The 22,869-nt window shown below is 42.2% G+C and overlaps 1 protein-coding gene across 1 annotated transcript in view; it reads right to left on the bottom strand.

The window, feature by feature from the left end:
- Window positions 1–22,869, bottom strand: part of ADAMTS19 (ADAM metallopeptidase with thrombospondin type 1 motif 19) — a 354,949-nt gene that overhangs the window by 35,667 nt on the left and 296,413 nt on the right. Inside the window, exons 20-22 of the mRNA XM_077463285.1 lie at window positions 21,116–21,251; window positions 15,350–15,554; window positions 11,826–11,978 (exon numbers count right to left, since the gene is read on the bottom strand). Coding sequence (XP_077319411.1) covers window positions 11,826–11,978; window positions 15,350–15,554; window positions 21,116–21,251 — 494 coding nt within the window. The remainder of the gene's footprint in view (window positions 1–11,825; window positions 11,979–15,349; window positions 15,555–21,115; window positions 21,252–22,869) is intronic.

Consider the following 22,869-nt stretch of genomic DNA (forward strand, 5'->3'; position numbering starts at 1 on the left):
CACAAAAGATCCGATTGGATTACGTTGTTACTTTTTCCATCGGAAATCTCGACTGAAAAAGTTTGAGAGCTGGATCTAAAATTTTCCGACAACAAAATCCTGTCAGACTTTTCCCAATCATTTGTAGTGAATTCTGACAGACAAAGTGCCCCGCATGCTCAGATTAAATTACAAGACCAAAGCTATTGGCTACCAGCCTCTACATAGTCCCGTCGTATGTAACGACCGTCACCTCGTTCCGAACGATCGGATTTTCCGACAAATTTGTCCGACCGTGTGTATGCAAGACAAGTTTGGCACAAAATCCGTCTGAAAAAATCAGATGGAATTTGTTGTCGGAATGTCCGACCGTGTGTACAGGGCATTATAGGGTGCTGTATGTATGTTCCCTTTGTAAAAAAGGAAGAAACAGGGAGTTTTACATGAGCTTGTAAATGTATTCATGTAATTTGATAAATTGAATGTATAAAACAATGATGGTTGCTGGTAAGAACAGTTTACAAGGGTGAACACTAGTTACTAGTCACAATGATGAAAGTTGATTGCAGACTAACTGCTAGAAGCTTGCTGTTTTTATTCTTAAATCCCAATGCCATGTTTTTAATAACTAGATGTGTTCTTCTTAATCTTAACACAGCTTCAATATACACTTTATCCTCACCTTTGCTGCAATATTCACTTTCCCTTTAGCAATGTGTTTTAAAGACTCACTGCTATATGGTCTATTACCAATCCTCTTGTGGGTTGACTGACCCCCAGCATCAATTATCCCACTTCATATGAGTGCATGGCACTCCCCTGCAGGAGTATCATCACATGTGTCTGGGCTTACAGTACAATGCTGCAGAGAATGACTCTAATGTAATAATGTCAGTACTGTTTTCTGCATTACTGAGGACCACCCTCTGTCAGAATAAAAACAAAAGGGTAGAGAACCTTGTGTGTTACATAGCCTGCCAGAAAAAATGTAATCAGGCTTTAAAAAGACTATGTAACTATGTAACTAAAAAGACACAGCCAGGCTCTAAAAAATGTTTAACTGATGTATCTACAATAGGAAAGCTATACATCTCTATGGTAGCCCATGTCTCTTAACTTCCCTATATTCCAGCACTGCATTTTCTATTAGACTATTTGGTATTTAACATTTCTGCAAATGCCAAATATCAAAGAGCCTTCCTAGGCTGTGACACTGAAACAGTATGAAGGCAGGAGACTAGCACCTCTGAAGAGGTTGGAATAATAACTTCAGAAAGGATTTTTAAAGCAGCAGTAAACCCCACTTGGTCATTTTTACCTACAAGTAAGCCTATAATAAGACTGTAGGTAAAATGAATATCTCTTAAACATGCACCGTTTAGGAGATATTCACCCTGGATGCAGCTAGTTACGCCGACGTTGCATACACTCTGAAGGTCCGGCGTACCTTGCTGGACCTTTAAAGCTTCGTGCCAGAACCAAGGACTCCCACATGCATGCTTGGAAATTATGTCAATCACATAGCCAGAGCATGCTAAACCCGGAAAAATGTCATCCCACTCAGTGCCTTGTAGGTGTTTAAAAAAAAAAAAAATTACAACAGCCGCGGTTTACTGCCGCTTTAAAGACTGATAGGGAATCTTTAAATCTGAACTCCAGGCACATATAAAAATAAATTATCAAACATGTTTTAAAAAAGTAACTTGGGTTTGTCTTTATTTTAGCTTCCTATAAACCCTTGAACAGTCTATCTATGATATGGAGAGTCAGAAGAATAAGCCATGCAAGGCTCTATTGCAATGCGCAGTGCTGTTAGTATGCTAATGCTTCAGTCTCCAGATTGCTCCATCAACAGAAATTAGGTGTATGGCGGAATACCTCACTGAGATATTGTATTTTGACAGAGACACCTACTGCTGTGAGAATGCATTGATTAGTGGCTGGAGCCGTGATTGAGAAAAATTCTCTAACATGTTCTTTCAACAGAAGTTAATAAACCAATTGACTTCTGTCTAGTGGGAATGGTCAAACACTGATAGAGATTTTTCCGGTCCCTGTTGAACCAGATGTATTTTGATCAGTGTATTGTTAGCGGAAATCCTGGTAAACAGAAGCCAATTCAGCAGGTATTTGGCCAGTGTGCAAACTGTTTGACAGAAGACAACTGCATGTCTGGCTTCTGTTGAACGGGCATGCTGGAAAAACAGCTGCCGATCAGCATTCAACCAGTGTTTTCTGGTGGGGGGGCAGTCCTCCTGTCAGTACACAATAGCTCAGAGGGCAGATGAGGAGCTCGTTGTACTAAATATGCAATGTTAGTACAGTGAACTCCTCCCACGCTCCTTAGTTTTTAGTTTTTTTTCATTCAGCCCTCTGGGTTGAACGAAAAATAACTTTAAATTGTGTACTGGGCTTAAAGTGGAGCTCCACCCAAAAGGGAAGCTTCGCTTGTCTGCCTTGCAGAGTGGCTTTGACAGGTACCCACTCCCACTTCCAGCTCCCTTTGCCATGGCAAAGGGAGCCGGAAGTTCGCCCCTCTCCTTCCCACCGCAGCTAGCCCATGAAGAAAGCACGGCGCAATTTGTGCACGTGCAGTATGAAACTGGCTGTGAAACGTCAAGGCCAAGGAGGCGGCGGCAGCATCCAAGAGCCAATTCAACAATTGGCTCAGGTGAGGACACCAATGGATGCCTGGACAGTTAAGTGGCCTAATAGTAAAAGTCAGCAGCTACAGTATTTGTAGCTGCTAACTTTAATTTTTTTTTTTTTGGGGGGTGGTCCTCTTTAGGTCAGCACAGCCCTCCTACTTCCTAGCAGCTTCAGAGAGTCTCCCTTATTTCTGTCGCCATTTCAAGCTTCTCCTCTCTTAGAGCTCACCTGTCTTTAAAAGGCAGGTCTAAAGGGAAAGTATTTATTTTAACCTCAATCTGAAAAGTTAGAATCTACTCAATTATTGCATTACTGTACTTCATTATTATTAAATTATTCTAAACCAGAGTTTGTTCCTTACATTATTTATGACAATATGCATTTTATTGTACAAAACACTTCACATCAGTCTCTACTCTTCCTCTAGTGCATATAATTTATAGAAACATATTTGCAGATACTATAGAGAACCCACCAGGAGGCTGGTGACCATCTATAAGATATCACTGGCCTCCTAGTGAATGCATCATAGGAATATATTAAGGATGCATTCTCTGTTTATAATTATTCTGCATATTGATTAATGTTAATGTATCCCAAGTACTATTTTTTTTCTGAAGTGGTGGCTCATATACAGTATATAATTAATTGGGAAAGACTGTGTGTTTGGTTGAGAAAGAGATAAGGTTACAAATAGTTGTCAGGGATGGTCTCAGGAGGTAACTTAACCACTTCAGCCCCGGACCAATAAACACCTTAAGGACCAGAGGTCTTTTTCCAATTTCGCACTGCGCTGCTTTAACTGGTAATTGCGTGGTCATGCAATATTGCACCCAAACGAAATTTGCGTCCTTTTCTTCCCACAAATAGAGCTTTCTTTTGATGGTATTTGATTGCCTCTGCGATTTTTTTTTTTTGCGATATAAATGGAAAAAGAGCGAAAATTTTGAAAAAAAAAGATATTTTCTTCTTTTTGTTATAAGAAAAATCGAATAAACTAAATTTTAGTCATACATTGAGGGCAAAATTTATTCAGCCACATGTCTTTAGTAAAAAAAATGTCAATAAGCGTATATTTTTTGGTTTGCGCAAAAGTTATAGCGTCTACAAACTAGAGTACATTTTCTGGAATTTACACAGCTTTTAATTTATGACTGCCGATCTCATTTCTTGAGGTGCTAAAATGGCAGGGCAGTACAAATCCCCCCCAAATGACCCCATTTTGGAAAGTAGACACCCCAAGGAAATTGCTGATGGGTATGTTGAGCCCATTGAATATTTATTTTTTTTGTCCTAAGGGATTGAATAATGACAAAAAAAAAATAAATAATTTTTTTTTACAAAAAGTTGTCACTAAATGATATATTGCTCACACATGCCATAGTTATATGTGGAATTGCACCCCAAAATATATTCCGCTACTTCTCCCGAGTATGGGGATACCACATGTGTGGGACTTTTTGGGAGTCTAGTCGCGCACGGCACCCCGAAAACCAATCACCACCTTCAGGATTTCTAAGGGTGCAAATTTTTGATTTAACTCCTCACTACCTATCACAGTTTCGAAGGCCATAAAATGCCAAAATAGCACAAAACCCCCCAAAATGACCCAATTTTGGAAAGTAGACACCCCAAGCTATTTACTGAGAGGCATGTTGAGTCCATGGAATATTTTATATTTTGCCACAAGTTGCGGGAATATTAAAAACTTTTTTTTTTTTGCACAAAGTTGTCACTAAATGATATATTGCTCACACATGCTATGGGCAGAAGTCAAATTACACCCCAAAATAAATTCTGCTGCTTCTCCCGAGTACGGGGATACCACATGTGGGGGACTTTTTGGGAGCCTAGCCACGTACGGGACCCCGAAAACCAAGCACTGCCTTCCGGATTTAAATATAAAATGCTACCAAAAAACCTGTTAGCGATGGCAGGGATCAGGCCTGACTCTGCGATCGCTGCAGTTATGTGTTTAGTGTTTTGTAAGTGACAGTGATCGATCGATACTGCACTTGGGTGGGCTGGGCAGAGGGGCAAAACGCAGGTGCTAGCAGGTATCTGGGCTGATCCCGCTAACAATGCGTTTTTTTGGAACCCTAAACTGCTGGGGACGCTAGTATAGATCTGATCAGATCAGATATTGATCTGTTCAGATTCTATAGCACTACGGGAGGTGTATGCTTTGCGTGTGGGTGTTAGCGGTACTGGCACTAACCTAGCGCTGCCTGGGGCGACGCAGACCCTGACCCTAAAACCTAATTGATATCACCCGCCGGGTGATCAGGGGGTTAAACCTTTATTGGGTAATAAATGGTGGGTGCCCTGATGCTATAAAAAACAAACTAACCAGAGTCACCCGTAACACTTATACGGTGATCAGTGGTGAAAGGGTTAACTAGGGGCAATCAGGGGGTTCAAATTTTTATTAGGTAGTATATGGGGGTCCCTGGCGCTATATAAAAACCTGACGGGGAACCTAAATAACTAACTGGCTAACCAGCGTCACCAGTGACACTTATACTGTGATCGCTGGTGAAAGGGGGTGAAAGGGTTAACTAGCAGCAATCAGGGGGTTAAAACCATTATTGGGTAGTATATCAGGGTACCTAGCGCTATAAAAACCTGGCGGTGAACCTAAAAAAATAACTAGCTACCTAGCGACACTAGCGACACTGATGCAGCGATCAGAAAAATGATCGCTTAGTGACACTGGCAAAAGGGGGTGAAAGGGTTAACTAGCGGCAATCAGGGGGTTAAAACCATTATTGGGTAGTATATCGGGGTACCTAGCGCTATAAAAACCTGGCGGTGAACCTAAAAAAATAACTAGCTACCTAGCGACACATGCAGCGATCAGAAAAATGATCGCTTAGTGACACTGGCAAAAGGGGGTGAAAGGGTTAACTAGCGGCAATCAGGGGGTTAAAACCATTATTGGGTAGTATATCGGGGTACCTAGCGCTATAAAAACCTGGCGGTGAACCTAAAAAAATAACTAGCTACCTAGCGACACTAGCGACACTGATGCAGCGATCAGAAAAATGATCGCTTAGTGACACTGGCAAAAGGGGGTGAAAGGGTTAACTAGCGGCAATCAGGGGGTTAAAACCATTATTGGGTAGTATATCGGGGTACCTAGCGCTATAAAAACCTGGCGGTGAACCTAAAAAAATAACTAGCTACCTAGCGACACATGCAGCGATCAGAAAAATGATCGCTTAGTGACACTGGCAAAAGGGGGTGAAAGGGTTAACTAGCGGCAATCAGGGGGTTAAAAACATTATTGGGTAGTATATCGGGGTACCTAGCGATATAAAAACCTGGCGGTGAACCTAAAAAAATAACTAGCTACCTAGCGACACATGCAGCGATCAGAAAAATGATCGCTTAGTGACACTGGCAAAAGGGGGTGAAAGGGTTAACTCTAGGGGCAATCAGGGGGTTAAATCTTTATTGGGGGGTGATAGGGGGCTACCCTGGACCTAACACTAACTGTCCTGACAGTTTTTACTGTCACAACTGACACTGAATGCATTGATCAGTAAAGAAATGATCAATGCAATCAGTGACACTGTGACTGGGGGGGAGGGGGGGCGGGGGGGGATCGGGGGGCGATCGGGGGGGGGGATCGGGGGGGGGTTTGTGTGCCTGTGTGTACCTACATGTCAGTGTAGTGTTGGTGCACACTTACTATTAGTCTTCTCCTCGTAGTCCGGTCAAAAAGACCGCCCCGAGGAGAATGACATCACTTCCTCCTTCCTGTGTAAACAATACACAGTGGGAGGAAGCTTCTCATTGGCCAGGAGCGATCCAGAGGGGGTGGCCGAAAACCAACGGCCATCCCCTCATCACGGAGCGCTCCTGGAGCGAACCGGACTGTCGTATCCAACGGGAGGGGGTCCGATCGGACCCCCCACCCGCTGGAAGGCAATCACGTACATCTACGTGATTGTGCCTGCCTGTGCCATTGTGCTGACGTACATTGGCAATACGGCGGTCCTGAAGTGGTTAATCTACTTGGATAAATAAAATATTTTTTTCCTTTTAAATTGAAAATCCCTTTAAGCGACTGGGTACTTATGTCCCTCCCCTCACTCATTCTCCATTGCAGCAGGTGTACCTCTACACCACAAGCAATCACGAAGGTCAAACTCATGTTAGAATCACTCTACAATCTGTTAAAATTCAGTGACTGTTTCACTTTGGCTTCCAAATGCTTTTCAAATGGTCTCCTGTCTGGGGGCTGCCATGGTCATTAATTAAAGTTAGTAGGCTTCCATTACAGAAAATGTAATGGGCAGCACCACACAGTGTGACGCTAAGGTTACAACTACTGGTGTGCACTGAAACATTTAGTTGATTATACCTTCTTTCTTAAGTCAAAGGTAGGCATCACGCTTGTGTACAGAGTGGCCCTCTGTAATATCTGTATAAAAAAGACCTTATTCTAATAACCTTGAAAATGTCACTCAATGAACTAATTCAGCTTTTCATAGTACTACTGCAATCTGTCATCCAGTTAAGCTGATCATCACTAAGGACAACAAAACCCACTTTGTCCATACCCTGGACAAAGGTCTTTCTCTGCTGCGACAATGGCACATCCTGGAACCACTGGAACAGAGGCAGCATAATCGCAGCCAAGGCTCCCGCACCACCGGTGACTAGGATGATTTTGATCCATCGGATGATATGACCACCTGAGTCTCTAAAGTTATACCGAGCTTACATGTAAGCCCTAGATTGCTTGCCCGAGCCCAGCTCGTCATCCTAAACCCCCAGTTTTAGTCGTGGCACAGACTGCAAGCAGAGTTCTGCTTTTTCTCTTTTTCAATTTCACTTTCCCCCTGGAAACATTATACGAGTGTTATCTGTTTAAATTCTGACTTGGTCTTATTTTTTACAGTCTGTACACCCTTTCTCCACCAGCCAAGCTTCTTCCTACAGCATCTGACGACCTCCGGACCTACAAGGTTCCTATAAGAACTTCTCCACAAACAGTGAGTCCACCATCTACCAGAACCTTCATACCCTTTTTAATACACAAGATATCACCACTAACTTAATTTCATTCTAAACCATATAGCTGAACCCACACATATACCTCCAACTAATTCATTGGTAACTCTACCATCCAATATGCCGATCAAAATAACGTCACTTAATGTAAAGGGCTTAAATCACCTGGGAAAAAGATATTCCCTCTGGTCCAAAGCCCGCAAACTTCATAGTGACATACTGTGCCTCCAAGAGACTAATTTTTTTCATGATAAGGCACCAAAAATGTCTCACAAAAACTTCCCACATATCTTCTGTGCTAATTCTCAGAACAAAACAAAAGGAGTATTGATAGCAATCAGAGATACGGTAGTGTTTAATTTGATATCTACACTTGCGGACCCCCAGGGGAGATACCTTATCCTAATTTGCAAAATGAATAATGCCACCTTCACTATCGTAAATTTATACGCTCCAAATACGGGACAAATGCGATTCCTGCGTAAACTACTGAAAAAAGTACATAAAAACCAGCAAGGCCATATGCTATTTTGTGGGGACTTCAATTTAGTCCCTGACCCTTCCATTGATGTTAAGGGACCCTCTCCTATACAATGCCGGAAATCTACTCTGACTCCGCTACTACAAGCCAACGGCTTATTTGACATATGGAGATGCCAACATTACATGGAAAAGGACTTTACCTTCTTTTCAAAACCACATTGTACTTATTCAAGAATGGACCTGTTTGTCGGAGAAAAACAACTTCTATAAGATGCCATTGAGACAAAAATTCACACAATAACATGGTCAGATCATGCACCCATCTCCATATGTATAGGAGACAAGTCATCTCACTCATTTGCCACCAACTGGAGAAATGGTCCATATCTCATGTCTATACCTGCTAATACGACATTCATACAAAAATGTCTGACAGAATACTTCGACATTAATATGCCTACAGCTAGCAATCCTGCTACATTATGGACAGCCCACAAAGCATTTATTTGCGGTGTTCTAATTCAACTGAATGCACAAACGAGGTGGCAAAGTACAGAGTAGCTGACAGAACTACTCAATAAAATTGAACACTTAGAAAAGATAAATAAAGTATCCCCCACGCACTTCAATACCGATAAAATTTTTATGGCCAGAAATCATCTTAAATGCCAAACACGCCAAGTCACTATTAAAAATACGATTTTCTTTCTACACAGCCAGTAATAAAGCTAGTAAACTGTTAGCAAACTAAATCAAACTAAGGCGGAACAAAAATAAATTTCCACATATCCTACATCCCTCTACCAGAGAAAAAGTGTATCACCCCCAAAGATATAGCTAATGCGTTTGGTGCGTATTATCGCACGCTATATAACTTAAAAGATGACCCCAACATAATACAACCCATGGATTCTGACATATCAGACTTTCTAGAATCAATGAATCTTCCCAAACTTTCCTCTGAACAACTGATATCCCACACTTCCCAACGGTAAAGCCCCAGGCCCGGATGGCTTCTCTGCCAAATATTACAAATTATCCAACAAAATCTTAACCCCCCATATCTGTGATATGTTCAGCGCTGCTGTATCCTCTGGTCAATTCCCAAATGAAATGCTCTCTGCCAATATTGTAACCTTGCCCAAACCAGGGAAGGAGGCAGATACCCCCCAACATTTCCACCCTATCTCTCTATTAAACACTGACCTCAATTTTTTTGCCAGATTAATAGCTCAGAGATTAACCCCCATTATGCCCCATATCATACACCACGACCAAGTAGGATTCACGCTAGACAGACAACCCCCAGATGCCACACAAAAAATACAAAATCTCCTACATTTTACTGAAAAACATAATATATCAACTCTATTCATTACCTTAGATGTCGAAAAGGCATTTGATAGTATTCACTGGGGTTATTTGAAACACACTCTTGCCAAATTTGGATTTCAAGGCAACATATTATCTGCCATTCTAGCCTTGTATTCTAACCCCAATGCTCAAGTTTTCTCAGATGGGGTCTTTTCAGACCCTTTTATCATCAACAATGGAACAAGACAGGGATGCCCCCGTCTCCATTGATTTTCACACTAATGATGGAACCTTTGGCTCAAAAAATCTGATCCTCAAATTCCATTTCAGGAATCAAAATTAAAGGTCAAGGATTTAAAATCACTATTTGCGGATGACATAATTCTCACTTTGACTGATCTGGCCTTCAATGCATGCTCTTTTTACAAGGTAAAAAATTCCAAATCCATGTACTTGGCATTCATATTGCTAAATCTACCAAATTGCGTCTAGAAACTACAGTTCCCTTTCAATGGGTTTCCAAGCTATTAAAAGATTACTGAGCGCATCTATATGGCAAGGTAAGAAACCTTGCTGTTCTTATGCCACTATTGTAAAACACAAAATTACAGGAGGTATGAGCTTCCCAGACACAAAAGATTACTACATGGCTGTAATACTGGATCAAATCAGACATTGATTTACGCCTCGGTTTTACAAACAATGGCAATTTATAGAGCAGTCATTTGTACCTGAAGGCAATTTAAGCTCCCGTTTGCTTGCTCAGAAGACTCACATAAAACCCCAAAAAACAGATCACCCAACAATAGCGACCGCAGTTGAGGCATGGCACTTCCTATTCCAAAACACATCCCTAACAGAACACACCCAATCAGTATATCCCCCTGTGGAGGTATTCAACTTTTTACTCCCTGATCTGTCTCTTAAGCACTGGTCAAACATAAAAAGCCTCCCACTAAAAGGACTAATACATAATGACTTAACTCCACCCATTCCAAACCCTTAAAACTAGATACCTAATACCATTGCAAGGTGCATACACATATAAACATATAGCCTCCTACCTGAAAAAAAATCCTGCCCCATCAGTCATGATTCCTACCTTTTGGTGTCATCACCCAACTGGGACTTTATTTATTATTGTTTTTCACTATATTTTGGTTGTAATTTTCTGTATATTGCAGTTTTATAATATGGTGTGTATTATTTTAGATACCATTTGATTATCAAATTTTCACATTTTTTTGATACCTATATTTGCTCTAGCGCCCCTATCATCAGTATATTTTCAGCATGACAATTTTTTTTGTTCATTTAGGGAGCAGCTATTAGTTGTTTGATTCAACATATTTGATCCACTGACTATTGGTCAATTTGATATCTTTTTTATTATTTTTTGTGGCGCGGAGTTTATTAGTTGCTGTGTATCAGCCACTTTTTTTTTCACATGATTCCTACCAAGGCATGGTCCTCCTGGACTTCAAACTCCCCCAAAGCAAAAGGAATAACCCTAACGTACAATCTCTTACAAAACAAAGACAAGTTCACTAAGACATCGACTTACAAAAGATGGGCAAGGGATCTACAGGCCTCTTTCTCAGATTCCCAATGGCGCTCAGCCATACATTACAACCACAAAGCATCCACCTGTATTAATTATTGGGAACTATCGCAAAAAATGCACCATAGATGGTATCTTACTCCTGTACAAATGTATACATTCGCAAATCTTGATGACGGCAGTTGTTGGAGATGAAGCTCCTCCAAGGGTTCGCTAATACACATTCTCTGGGATTTTCCAGATATTCACACATTTTGGAGAAAGGTATCCTCTTTAATCTCAGATATCACTGGGATTAACACTAAACCTACTCCATCCCTAGCTTTTCTCAGTATAGGACTAGAATCCTTCCCGTACGAATTAAGAACCATAACGATGCATATTCTATTTGCTGCTAGGTTACTCATAATGTGCAAATGGAGAAGCTCTTTAATTCCAAATGTTTCTGATGTTAAACACTAAATTCATTTGATCAAAGATTATGAATACACTTCTGCCTTAAAACACAACATTCTTGCTAAATTTACCAGCGCCTGGAAGTTTTGGTTGAAATCCTAAGTGTAAGTAATGTACTTCCTTCCTTTCTCCTCTGAGTTCTACCTTGCTTGGACTAACAGACTGTACCCCACTGTTTACTTCTAGATGTATACATGTACGCAAGTTATGTATTCTACAAAAAATTTAATAAAAATGATTTTGGAAAAAAAATACCTTCTCCAAGTATCAACTAATATGGGTAAATGAATAGTGAAAAATTCTTATCCTCACTTTAATATATATAATGAAAATGATTTTATTTATGAATAAAAGAATTCACCTTAGACCAGTCTCCTGTCCTCCATATGTAACACTTGGAATAATCTTCACAGTCTTCCATTTCTTTTGGTCTTGTGGATATCATGCATTTCTTTCGAGGATTTGTGCATCTCACAGTTCGATGTCTTACACCCTTACCACACTTCAAGGAGCACTAAAAAATAAAACATTGATGCTACGTTACCTTAAGTATCTTTATAGATTAATGAATAGCAGTCATGTCTTCATTTAGAAGGTCAAACTTGGCCTATTTCTATATCAAAAGTTATTCTATGCAGTGATCTACAGCAACCAATCATAAATATGTTTTTTTCTGTCCAATCAAACTTGCATGTTCTTCACACTTATTTTTTTCTTTCCTTTCCTCTTAACAAATAGCATTTATTTATAAAAAGCACTAGAGCTCAATTCTTAGGCCGCGTACACACGCGCGGACTGTTTGCCCAACCTTGTTCGTCAAATAGTTTCGGCAAACAGTCCGCTCAAAATTTGCATGAGCGGACTTGCCCACACACGAGCGGACTGTTTCAGCGAACTGTTTGCCAAACAGTCCGCTCAACTTTTGAAATGAATGGACTCGCCCACGTAAGGCGGAGGCAAATCCGCCCATTTCGAGCGCGTGTACAGGTAGGCGGGGCCCGCGAAGGAGACGTCGCGGGCTCCGCCGCCTGGAATGGGCTTAAAGGGGAACCCCAACGCCGAAAAAAATCGGCGTGGGGGTTCCCCCAAAGTCCACACCAGACCCTTGTCCGAGCACGCTACCCGGCCGGCCAGGAAAGGGGGGCGAGCAAGCGCGCCCCCCCTCCTGAGCCGTACCAGGCCGCGTGCCCTCAACATGGGGGGTGCCTTGGGGAAGGGGGGGCCGCGCGGCCCCCCCACCCCAAAGCACCTTGTCCCCATGTTGATGAGGACAAGGGCCTCTTCCCGACAACCCTGGCCGTTGGTTGTCGGGGTCTGCGGGCGGGGGGCTTATCGGAATCCGGGAGCCCCCTTTAAGAAGGGGGCCCCCGGATACCGGCCCCCCACCCTATGTGAATGAGTATGGGGTACAATGTACCCCTACCCATTCACCTGTGAAATAAAGTACAAAAAAAAACACAACACAGGGAAAAAATATTTTATTGCACAGCTCCGGGGGTCTTCCGTCTTCGGGGGTCTTCTCGCCGGACTCCTCCGCTATCTGTGTGTAGCTCTTTTACTAGCGGAGGAGTCCGGCTTTCTTCCTCCCCGCCGCCGGCCTCTTCTCCCGACTTCGGGGGTCTTGTCCCCCTCTTCGGTTCTTCTGCCGGGCCACCGCACCTTCTTGTAGCTCTTTTACAGGCGGTGGCCCGGTCTTCTGTCGCCGCTGCCTTCCGTTCTTCTGTCGCCGCCTTCGGTTCTTCTGCCGGGCCACCGCGCCTTCTTGTAGCTCTTTTACAGGCGGTGGCCCGGTCTTCTGTCGCCGCTGCCTTCCGTTCTTCTGTCGCCGCCTTCGGTTCTTCTGCCGGGCCACCGCGCCTTCTTGTAGCTCTTTTACAGGCGGTGGCCCGGTCTTCTGTCGCCGCTGCCTTCCGTTCTTCTGTCGCCGCCTTCGGTTCTTCTGCCGGGCCACCGCGCCTTCTTGTAGCTCTTTTACAGGCGGTGGCCCGGTCTTCTGTCGCCGCTGTCGCTGTCGCCGTCGCCGCCTTCCGTTCTTGTTCTTCTTCTTGTTCTTCTTGTTCTTCTCCAGGAGATGTTGACACGTCGCTCTCTCCGGCCGGAATGCCAGAGCCGTGCTGTGCGGTCACTTATATAGTGACAATGGGGCGGTGTCACATGGTATATGTCACATGGGTTGGTCACATGGGTTGATGTCACATGGGGACTATGACATCGTAAGGGGGCGGGGTCACCATGTGACCAACCCATGTGACATATACCATGTGACACCGCCCCATTGTCACTATATAAGTGGCAGCGGAGCGTGTCCCTGGCATTCCGGCCGGAGAGCTCGTCGAGTCAACATCTCCAGGAGAAGAAGAAGAAGAAGAAGAACAAGAAGAAGAACAAGAACGGAAGGCGGCGGCGGCGGCGACGACAGCGGCGACAGAAGACCGGGCCACCGCCTGTAAAAGAGCTACAAGAAGGCGCGGTGGCCCGGCAGAAGAACCGAAGGCGGCGACAGAAGAACGGAAGGCAGCGGCGACAGAAGACCGGGCCACCGCCTGTAAAAGAGCTACAAGAAGGCGCGGTGGCCCGGCAGAAGAACCGAAGAGGGGGACAAGACCCCCGAAGTCGGGAGAAGAGGCCGGCGGCGGGGAGGAAGAAAGCCGGACTCCTCCGCTAGTAAAAGAGCTACACACAGATAGCGGAGGAGTCCGGCGAGAAGACCCCCGAAGACGGAAGACCCCCGGAGCTGTGCAATAAAATATTTTTTCCCTGTGTTGTGTTTTTTTTTGTACTTTATTTCACAGGTGAATGGGTAGGGGTACATTGTACCCCATACTCATTCACATAGGGTGGGGGGCCGGTATCCGGGGGCCCCCTTATTAAAGGGGGCTCCCGGATTCCGATAAGCCCCCCGCCCGCAGACCCCGACAACCAACGGCCAGGGTTGTCGGGAAGAGGCCCTTGTCCTCATCAACATGGGGACAAGGTGCTTTGGGGTGGGGGGGCCGCGCGGCCCCCCCTTCCCCAAGGCACCCCCCATGTTGAGGGCACGCGGCCTGGTACGGCTCAGGAGGGGGGGCGCGCTCGCTCGCCCCCCTTTCCTGGCCGGCCGGGTAGCGTGCTCGGACAAGGGTCTGGTGTGGACTTTGGGGGAACTTTGGGGTTCCCCTTTAAGCCCATTCCAGGCGGCGGAGCCCGCGACGTCTCCTTCGCGGGCCCCGCCTACCTGTACACGCGCTCGAAATGGGCGGACTTTCCGAGCGGGAACAGTTTGCTCATTTCGAAAGTAGCCTACACACGGGCGGACTGTTCGCTCAAACACAGTTTCAGCGGACAGTTTTTCGGAATTTCCGAAAGACTTTGTCCGTCCAACTGTCCGCTGAAACTGTCCGCTGAAAGCCCACACACGGGCGGACTGTCCGCCCAAACACTGTTCAGCGGACAAGGTTGGGCGAACAGTCCGCCCGTGTGTACGCGGCCTCAAAGTTAAAATACCAGGTTAAGGGCACTTATTTAAAAAAAAAAAAATTATGGTTACAGCTGAGTCCAATGAAATGTGAAATTTACAGTCACTTGAATAAAAACAAGGACCCTTACCCATGTGTAAAACTTCAGGAATTGAGCCTACAGAGAAAACTATAAGGCTTAATTTGCTGAATCTTTGTATCTGAGCAATAAGCGCAAGCCTTCCAGTTCTGATCACTATTCCACCATTAACCCTAAAAGAGATCAGCAGTTTTCCAATAAAGGAAACCATTTCAAACCATTGACAACTTCCACTGCTGACACATCATTCTTTTCACTGGAGCCCTGATATGTATCACATGATATGGTAAACTATGTAACTAAATAGAAAGACATCCATCCTAATTATGTTCTTCAAGTGTATTACTACACCTCAGACCACACTCCGGCCTCCCACACTGTCATACAGTCCTGGCCCTCACAGCGCTGGGTTGATGCAGGCTTATGTCCAGGGCAGTCTTTTTCTCGAGCTGTGATCAGAGTTCCATTTCTGAGCTGTTGTGTGCATGCTGTCTGCCGACTCTGAATTCCTTTACCACAGGTTTTTGAACATGGACTCCATTCTGTCATCATCCATCTAACCAAAAAACACATTTAAAAAGCTTTGATCAATTTGCATTGAGTTTTTGAAGCATCTTTCTATTTAACATGACAAACACATTGCAGATAATAAGTAGTGACTTTAGGCTGCAATGACACTTAATATTAACATCACTCTTAAAAACATAAAATATATACAGTATTTACATTTAACTTAATTTATGAAGTGTTAATTAGGAGTTGATATTAGGATTTTATTCTTCCAACCACTGAGCATCACTAAAATTTTATGTACCATATATATCTCCAAAATTGATATAGCAAATAACACACCCCTGACAGTTACTAGTGTACAATTACTTTCAGGTAGCATACTGTAGGGGGTTACTGGTAGCTTACTATAGTGAATTCCCTGCTTTTGGAACAAGTAAAAAGTTGTAATGCTCTCCTCCCCACCTCTTTCCCTCTTTCATGTCACTTGATGTGGGGTGGAGATAATGTATAATGGCATATTTGTGTTTTTGGGTGCCATGAAAGAGGTATCGGCACTTCTGGAGTTGTAGAAAGGCAAAGCAGGCCAATGGCTGGGCTGTACAACATTACCTTGTTGTGTTAGATCTCTTTTTAAAGTTTGCAAGAATAATATTTCACTGTAAATATATTGCATCTATTTTTTATGCAGTTCAACCCTGCTGGCTAGCTTTACTGGATACCACTGTTAGTTCTTCCTTCAGGAAGCTACAGAATGCCTCTTACATAGTATAGTCAATGGGTCAAAAGAGAAGCTATCACATTTCTTTCTATAGAGATTGGTTTGCATATAAAAATGCATTGTAAGCGTTACTTAAACATAATGCATTTTTTCAAATACGCATTGATAGAAATTATGAGTAAACACTTTCAGATTACATGCAAATATACGCTTGGTCTTTGCATATAGTAGCATTTGACATTCTAACCAGCAGTAAAGTTTCTGCCAAACTCTACTATACATGATCCTGAACACATCCCTTATGTCTATCTGCTGTACCAAAGCACAACATCTGGAGGGAGGTGCCTCCTCTTTTTACAATGAAAGCTATACGGACACCTGCTCCCCACACCAACTTCACTAAATCTCTGATCCCTGTGGCTATTTATCCTCTCTTGATTGTAGCAGCTGCATAACACATTAGGGTTGAAAAGAATTCTGGTGAATATTCCCAAATCCCATTCTAGAATTTGTGTATTTAACTCACGCTGTTACTTAAGCTTGTGCTAAAAACACTTGCAAAGGTGAATGACAGTGAAAAATAACTTGGTCTCCCTTCAGTCTTGCTTCATTAGCCGGTCAGTCAAAAAGCCAGCTTTCTGAAAATCAACAACACTGATGGATTTGCCCTAGATCCTGGCACTTTGGATTACTCACTTTGTAACCTACATCACTATTATTACCCTGACACATTGAATAATATGCACCAAATTAAAGTAGATCTGAATGCCCATTTTTCATGCTTATGTTTTACATGCCATTATCGGGCAACTCTGTTCCCGGAATAAAATATTTAGCATTACCTTGATATTACATTTAAACAACTTTTGGCAACCCTGCATGTGAGTACCTGCTGCCAAATGCTGGAGAATAAACTAGGCAAGTTGCATTAGAGTTTGCACATCATTTCCCTAGAATCTGAAAGCTTCTCCTGGAACTACATTACCCATAAATAGTGGATGGGGCTAGGTGTTGCCAGACACCCATTGCCTAGATAGTTCTTGGTCAGTCAGCAGTGATGGCTCCATCACTGACATCATGTTGCAGTTCTAGTTGGTACAGTAGCACAATAGTCACAAAACTGCGGTACTATACAAACCAGAGGGGAGCACTATCACCTTATTAAAGGAAATGCATTAAGAATAGTTAAGAATAGTTCTGCTGGCAGGATCAACATCTTTATAATAAAAAAGATATAAGGAAAAAAAGAGTGTTAATCTTATTAGCAGCCCAGTGAACATATTAGGTTTTGTACATAGCTCTACTTTAAAATTATATAACTGGATATGTTATCAGTAGAATTTAAAAAACCTATATATTTTATCCTTGGCTATTCCTTAGTGACTGGAAAAAAAAGATTTGATTATCAAAAGCCTGCCATGAGGTCTAGCATATTAGTGGTTCATCCAGCCTTCTGATACCGGTTACCCAGCTTCTTTTATATGATCTACTTAAAGGGATTGTATGGTTGTTTTGTATATTTTTTATTTATGCATTAATATCTTTATTTATTGTAGCTTGTACTATGGACCTAAAGAAGTTAAAGGGGCCTGCACTTGCATCTGAGCATGGTGAGTAAATGGCCATAGGATGGGCTCAGAACCTTGGACCTTGACAGTACAACCTGCCAGGTCACTGATAAATCATGGGTTAACATTATTCTTTTATTATACAGAATATTCCCCATCTATTGTACATACCTGTTTTGTTTGTTGTTATTTGTGGGTCACTGTCTGGTTGTTAGATTATTATATATTGTTTGGTATTAAAAGTATTTTTTATATAAATTCACTTATCTTAATGAACTACATTATTTCACTTTACATGCATTTGGTTCCATCTGTTGCAGTCCACATGGTTCTGGTCACATCTGTTTATGACACTTACTTCATTTTGTAAAGCACTGCACAAACTGCTAGTGCTATATAAATCCTGTATTATAATAATAATAATAATAATAATAATAATAATAATAATAATAATGGCACTTCTTGGATTTGAGCTTCAACACATTTGTGTGCAGCTAGGCCAAGATAGCATCTAAGTATACAAAATGGACGGATGCAGCCAGGCCAACATAGCATCTAAGTATTCAAAATGGTCACGACCAGTATATCATCTTAATAGATTAGGATACTCTCCTTGTTAATTTCTCCAAGGCAGTGACTTTTGAAATGCCTGGGCTTATTTTCAACTCAGGAGAGTATCACTGGAACACAAATTCTGGCTTGAGAGCTGAATAGCAAAATAACATCTCTAGGTATTTGAAGCATCTATACACAACAGCATATTTGATTACCACATCTTTGTTTTTTGGATAGGGGGTTTGTTCCACTTTGCTGCCCCACTTATCGTCTCCTGGCTAGTTTAATGGATTCTACTGTGTATGGTTGGGGTAGTCTCTATAAAGATGGCTGAACTTGACAGCCATAGCACAGGAATGGTGACAGTGCATATATGACTGGTAAAGTGATGTGTGGATAAGCTAATTCCATTGTTTATACACTGGCACGAGCACTGGGAAATATAACCTGGGTATTACATTATAGATAAATTAGTAATTCTGGTATAGGTAGCGCCATAAGCCCTATAATAACATTATAAATAGCTAAACAGCCATAGCTCCCTAACAGGGGCTGAGCGCTTAGAGGGTGGCAGCAACCTAAAAATATTCTGGTTCCTTAGAGCGGCTATTATATATTTTTTCTAAACAGGAATGGTGACCTTGCCCACCCTGGCTGCTTCCAATGCTGTGTTTGCCTCCTCGGGGAGCCATAACTATGTCTAGAGATGAGCTAATCCTTATGTAAATTACTGCATGGCCACCTCCCACGAAGCCTTCTGCATTTCTGCTTTTGAATCTCTATGGCTACTTCTAAGCCCTTGTACACACGGTCAGAGAATCCGTCGGAATGTGTCCTATCGGACTGTGCCGTCGGATAATCTGACTGTGTGTGGTATGCATCGGACTGATTCCGTCGGAATATCCGTCGGACCCAATTTTCCAACATGTTGGAAATATTTCCCGACCAACTGGGCCGATCGGACATACTGCGATCATGTGTAGAGAATTTTGATCGGACCAAGTGCCACACATGCTCAGATCAAATTCCTACATCAAAGCTATTGGCTACTAGCCTGAATTTAGTCCCATCGTAACGAAATTACGTCATCACGTTCTGAAAGATCGGATTTTTCGCTAACTTTGTCCGACCGTGTGTATGCAACAGTTTCAGACAAGATCCGAAGGACAAAATCCGACGAATTTGGTTGTGGAAATCTCCGACCGTGTGTACAGGGGCTAACAGTTCATGGAACTTCAAATTGGGGTCACTTCAATCTTTCTCTTGCAAGATTTTTCTTATTTTTGCCAGATAGTACCTGGCTATAGGTAACTTTACCAGCTATCTTTGCCTTATCAGGTGTGGCCTCTTTGAGCTGTTTAGAGAGGGAAGCTGAGGAACTTATCTTTCCTGGGTGTGTCTATGAACCCCAGGAGATGTGGGAAATTAAGTTATAGGGACATACACCTGCATCTGAGCGTAGGGGAATAACTGGACACTTTGCTACAATATAAGAATGCATGTTCTGATTTTTCTGCTCATGTGTTTTTGAGCTTTTTGTTTTTTGCTACTGATTAAGTAATTTGTCATTAGGGACAAGGGGGTACACACGATGAGATTATCGGACGAATGATCATCCCTTTTTTTTTATGCTAATCTTATATCGAAAATGAAGATTTTACTAAAGTGACGAAAATCCTCGTATGATATAATAAAAATTTGTAATGCAATGTGTTGTAGTGTATTTGCATTATATTTTAGAATGGTAACTGTACTTATTGGATGCAAAATTGTACCATCTGGTATCGTATGAGAAATATGTTTGTGTTTGTCCCATCGGATATAATCGGATGAAGTTTTGTGATCGGCTCTCGAATACCGTGTACTAATTATCGTACGATCACTTAGAACGTGGTATTTTTTGTACGATTTTCTGATCGTGTGTACAGGCCATTACATAAATCACCCTGCAGCAACAAGATCGATTCTTTAGAACAGTCCCTATTATATGGGCAGTCACTGAGAAGACACTGCTGTGGTGTGAACATTGAACAAGCTTGAAAAATCAATCAGTTTAGAACTAATTGGGTGCTAAACCCATATTTATGTGACACAGTTCCAATTTTTTTTTTTAAACAAATACCAATATGATTATTTACTTTGCTCATTTTACTTTTGATCATTTTTAAAAGTAAAGTCAACTAAGAAGGAAACAATAGATATCATGTTATTGTTCATTATAAATAATACTGATTAATAATTAATTGATGGGTTTACTTCCTCTTTGATTCCCTGCAAAGGTAAAGCATAATGGAATACTATGCATCTCATAGTAGTCCATTATGTGTCACTTACCTGACACAGGAGCCAGCGAAGTCACCGCTGTCCCCTGTAGTCCGGAGCATCCATCTTTTCGGGGAGTCTCGCTGTTCCGGCGCTTTGATTCACCGGTTCAGCGATGACATCACTCCCGCGCATGCGCACGGAAGCCGACACTCGCGGCATATCGCCGCGATCTGCGGCTTACCCAGTGCGCCTGCGCCGTAGACAGCGGTGGCTGTCTTCAGGTAAATATCTCCTAAACCGTGTAGGTTTAGGAGATATTTCTTGGACCTACAGGTAAGCCTTAATCTAGGCTTACCTGTAGGTCAAAGTGGTTTGTAAGGGTTTACAACCACTTTAAAGAAGTAGGTGGATTTATCACCTGTCCATATTAGAAGTTCCAGTTCAACAAGTTTCAAGGAAACAAGATATTAAACTGTAAGATAAATGTATCATATGTACCTTGTTTGACAAGGCTGTTCATTGCATTTTCTAATTTGTGGTTCTGGCTTCATCAAGTCTTTACAGTAGGAGTTATCCACGATAGTTATATTTTTGTTCATAATTTTTGTGCAGGACACCGTTGTTTTTCTTTCCCCTAGTATACAAAAAACATGAAAGACAGTATTATAAACCATGACCTTTATAAAATAATTGTTTATAGCCTGTAATGCCTCATGCACATGGACATCTAGAGGCTGCAAAGTCCGCTAGCGTAAAATTGCTGTTGCTTTTCCACACCCGGGGAGTCGCAAGTGCTTTGGTCTTTACCCATGCATACATGTATGGCATCATTTTTACATGCTTTGCACTGGTACCTATATGCATAACCAATAGATTTTTATGCAAGTATGGGCACATGCAGTTATTCACTTGCACGGGTGGCTGTATATGTCACATGCAGCACCCAAGAAGCAGGAAACAGGAACTGTATGCAGATGTGCTAGGAAAATGCATAGGAGTGCCATTCAGAATGAACAACGCTGCAATGTAACAACACACGTAATGCACATTAGCGGTGTTAACAGGCCCAGAGGTGCCCTGGCATGAATGGGCCCATAGGGACCTTGGATCCAGGATCATTCAGAAAACACGATTACTAGTTGCCAAACACATCAGGTAGCCAGCTGCACAGGAAAAATGGTGGGTGGAAAATCTGAGCTGTCCATTAAAGGTACAGAGCAATCACATACATAGCTCCCTACTGTCCCTGATTTCGAGGGACTGTCCCTGGTTTGGAACAAAGTCCCTCTGTCCCTCTTTACTCCTCATTTGTCCCTTATTTTGGTCTGATATCTATAGTTATATAAAATGTCATAGTATATAAAATCTATCTTTCAAAAAGTGTTTTCCAGTGCTAAATCTTTCATCCAATTTCTAAATTGCTGCATTTGTATATTTCAAAAGTCAATATAAAAAAATAGTAGTGGCAAAAAAAGTATAAGTATAAAAAAAAGTTGTGGCATGTCTATGATCAAAATGTAAATTCATATATTTACTTCCACATTATATTTCAATTATGTCTAGCCTACTCTTATTATTCTGAACAATCTTGACGTTTGTAAACGTACTTAGTGAGCATCCTCCACATTTGCTCCTTTGAATTCTGTGACACGTAATGTCCTGTGATCAGGGAATGATGCTGTGTCACACATTTCACAGAGCCTGTCTACTGATCTACAGAGGTGCTGGGGGGAGGATTCTTGGGAGGTAGAGTCACTACAAGCTTGTAGGCAGCAAGGTACCATGGGGCATGTAGTCCTTAGAAATGGAAATAAAACAACAGAGGAGAAGCAGCAGAACATGCAGCGAATCCAGGAAGTTGTGGAATGAGATGACCGGCAGACAAGCAGCACTCATAACATAAAAGCAGTATTTTCCAGCAAGCTTATGTTGGATTGTGAAAAATAACTATTGCTTGTATTGCTATTACAATGCTGATGTTATAAAATACCATGACAACAGATTTTCTTTCATCAAAAAAAAATGCACTTTAAGGTTGGTGTTTGGGTATTTGAGTAACAAGAGAGAGATTTCCCCACTTATCTGCACACACAGAAAATAGTATAACACACTCTCACTGATACATCATTTTATTTACTGTAAGACTGCAAATAATTTAATAAACAAATTTCTCAAAACAGCAAGTAGCAGTGGCAGAACTACCAGAGTCGCAAAGGATGCACTTGACCTTGGCGTTCTGTCACTGGGGGGCT

Source organism: Lithobates pipiens, unplaced genomic scaffold (genome assembly GCF_037356315.1).
Source record: "Lithobates pipiens isolate NorthernLeopardFrog02 unplaced genomic scaffold, aLitPip1_a1.2 Scaffold_3, whole genome shotgun sequence".
Lineage (NCBI taxonomy): Eukaryota > Metazoa > Chordata > Amphibia > Anura > Ranidae > Lithobates > Lithobates pipiens.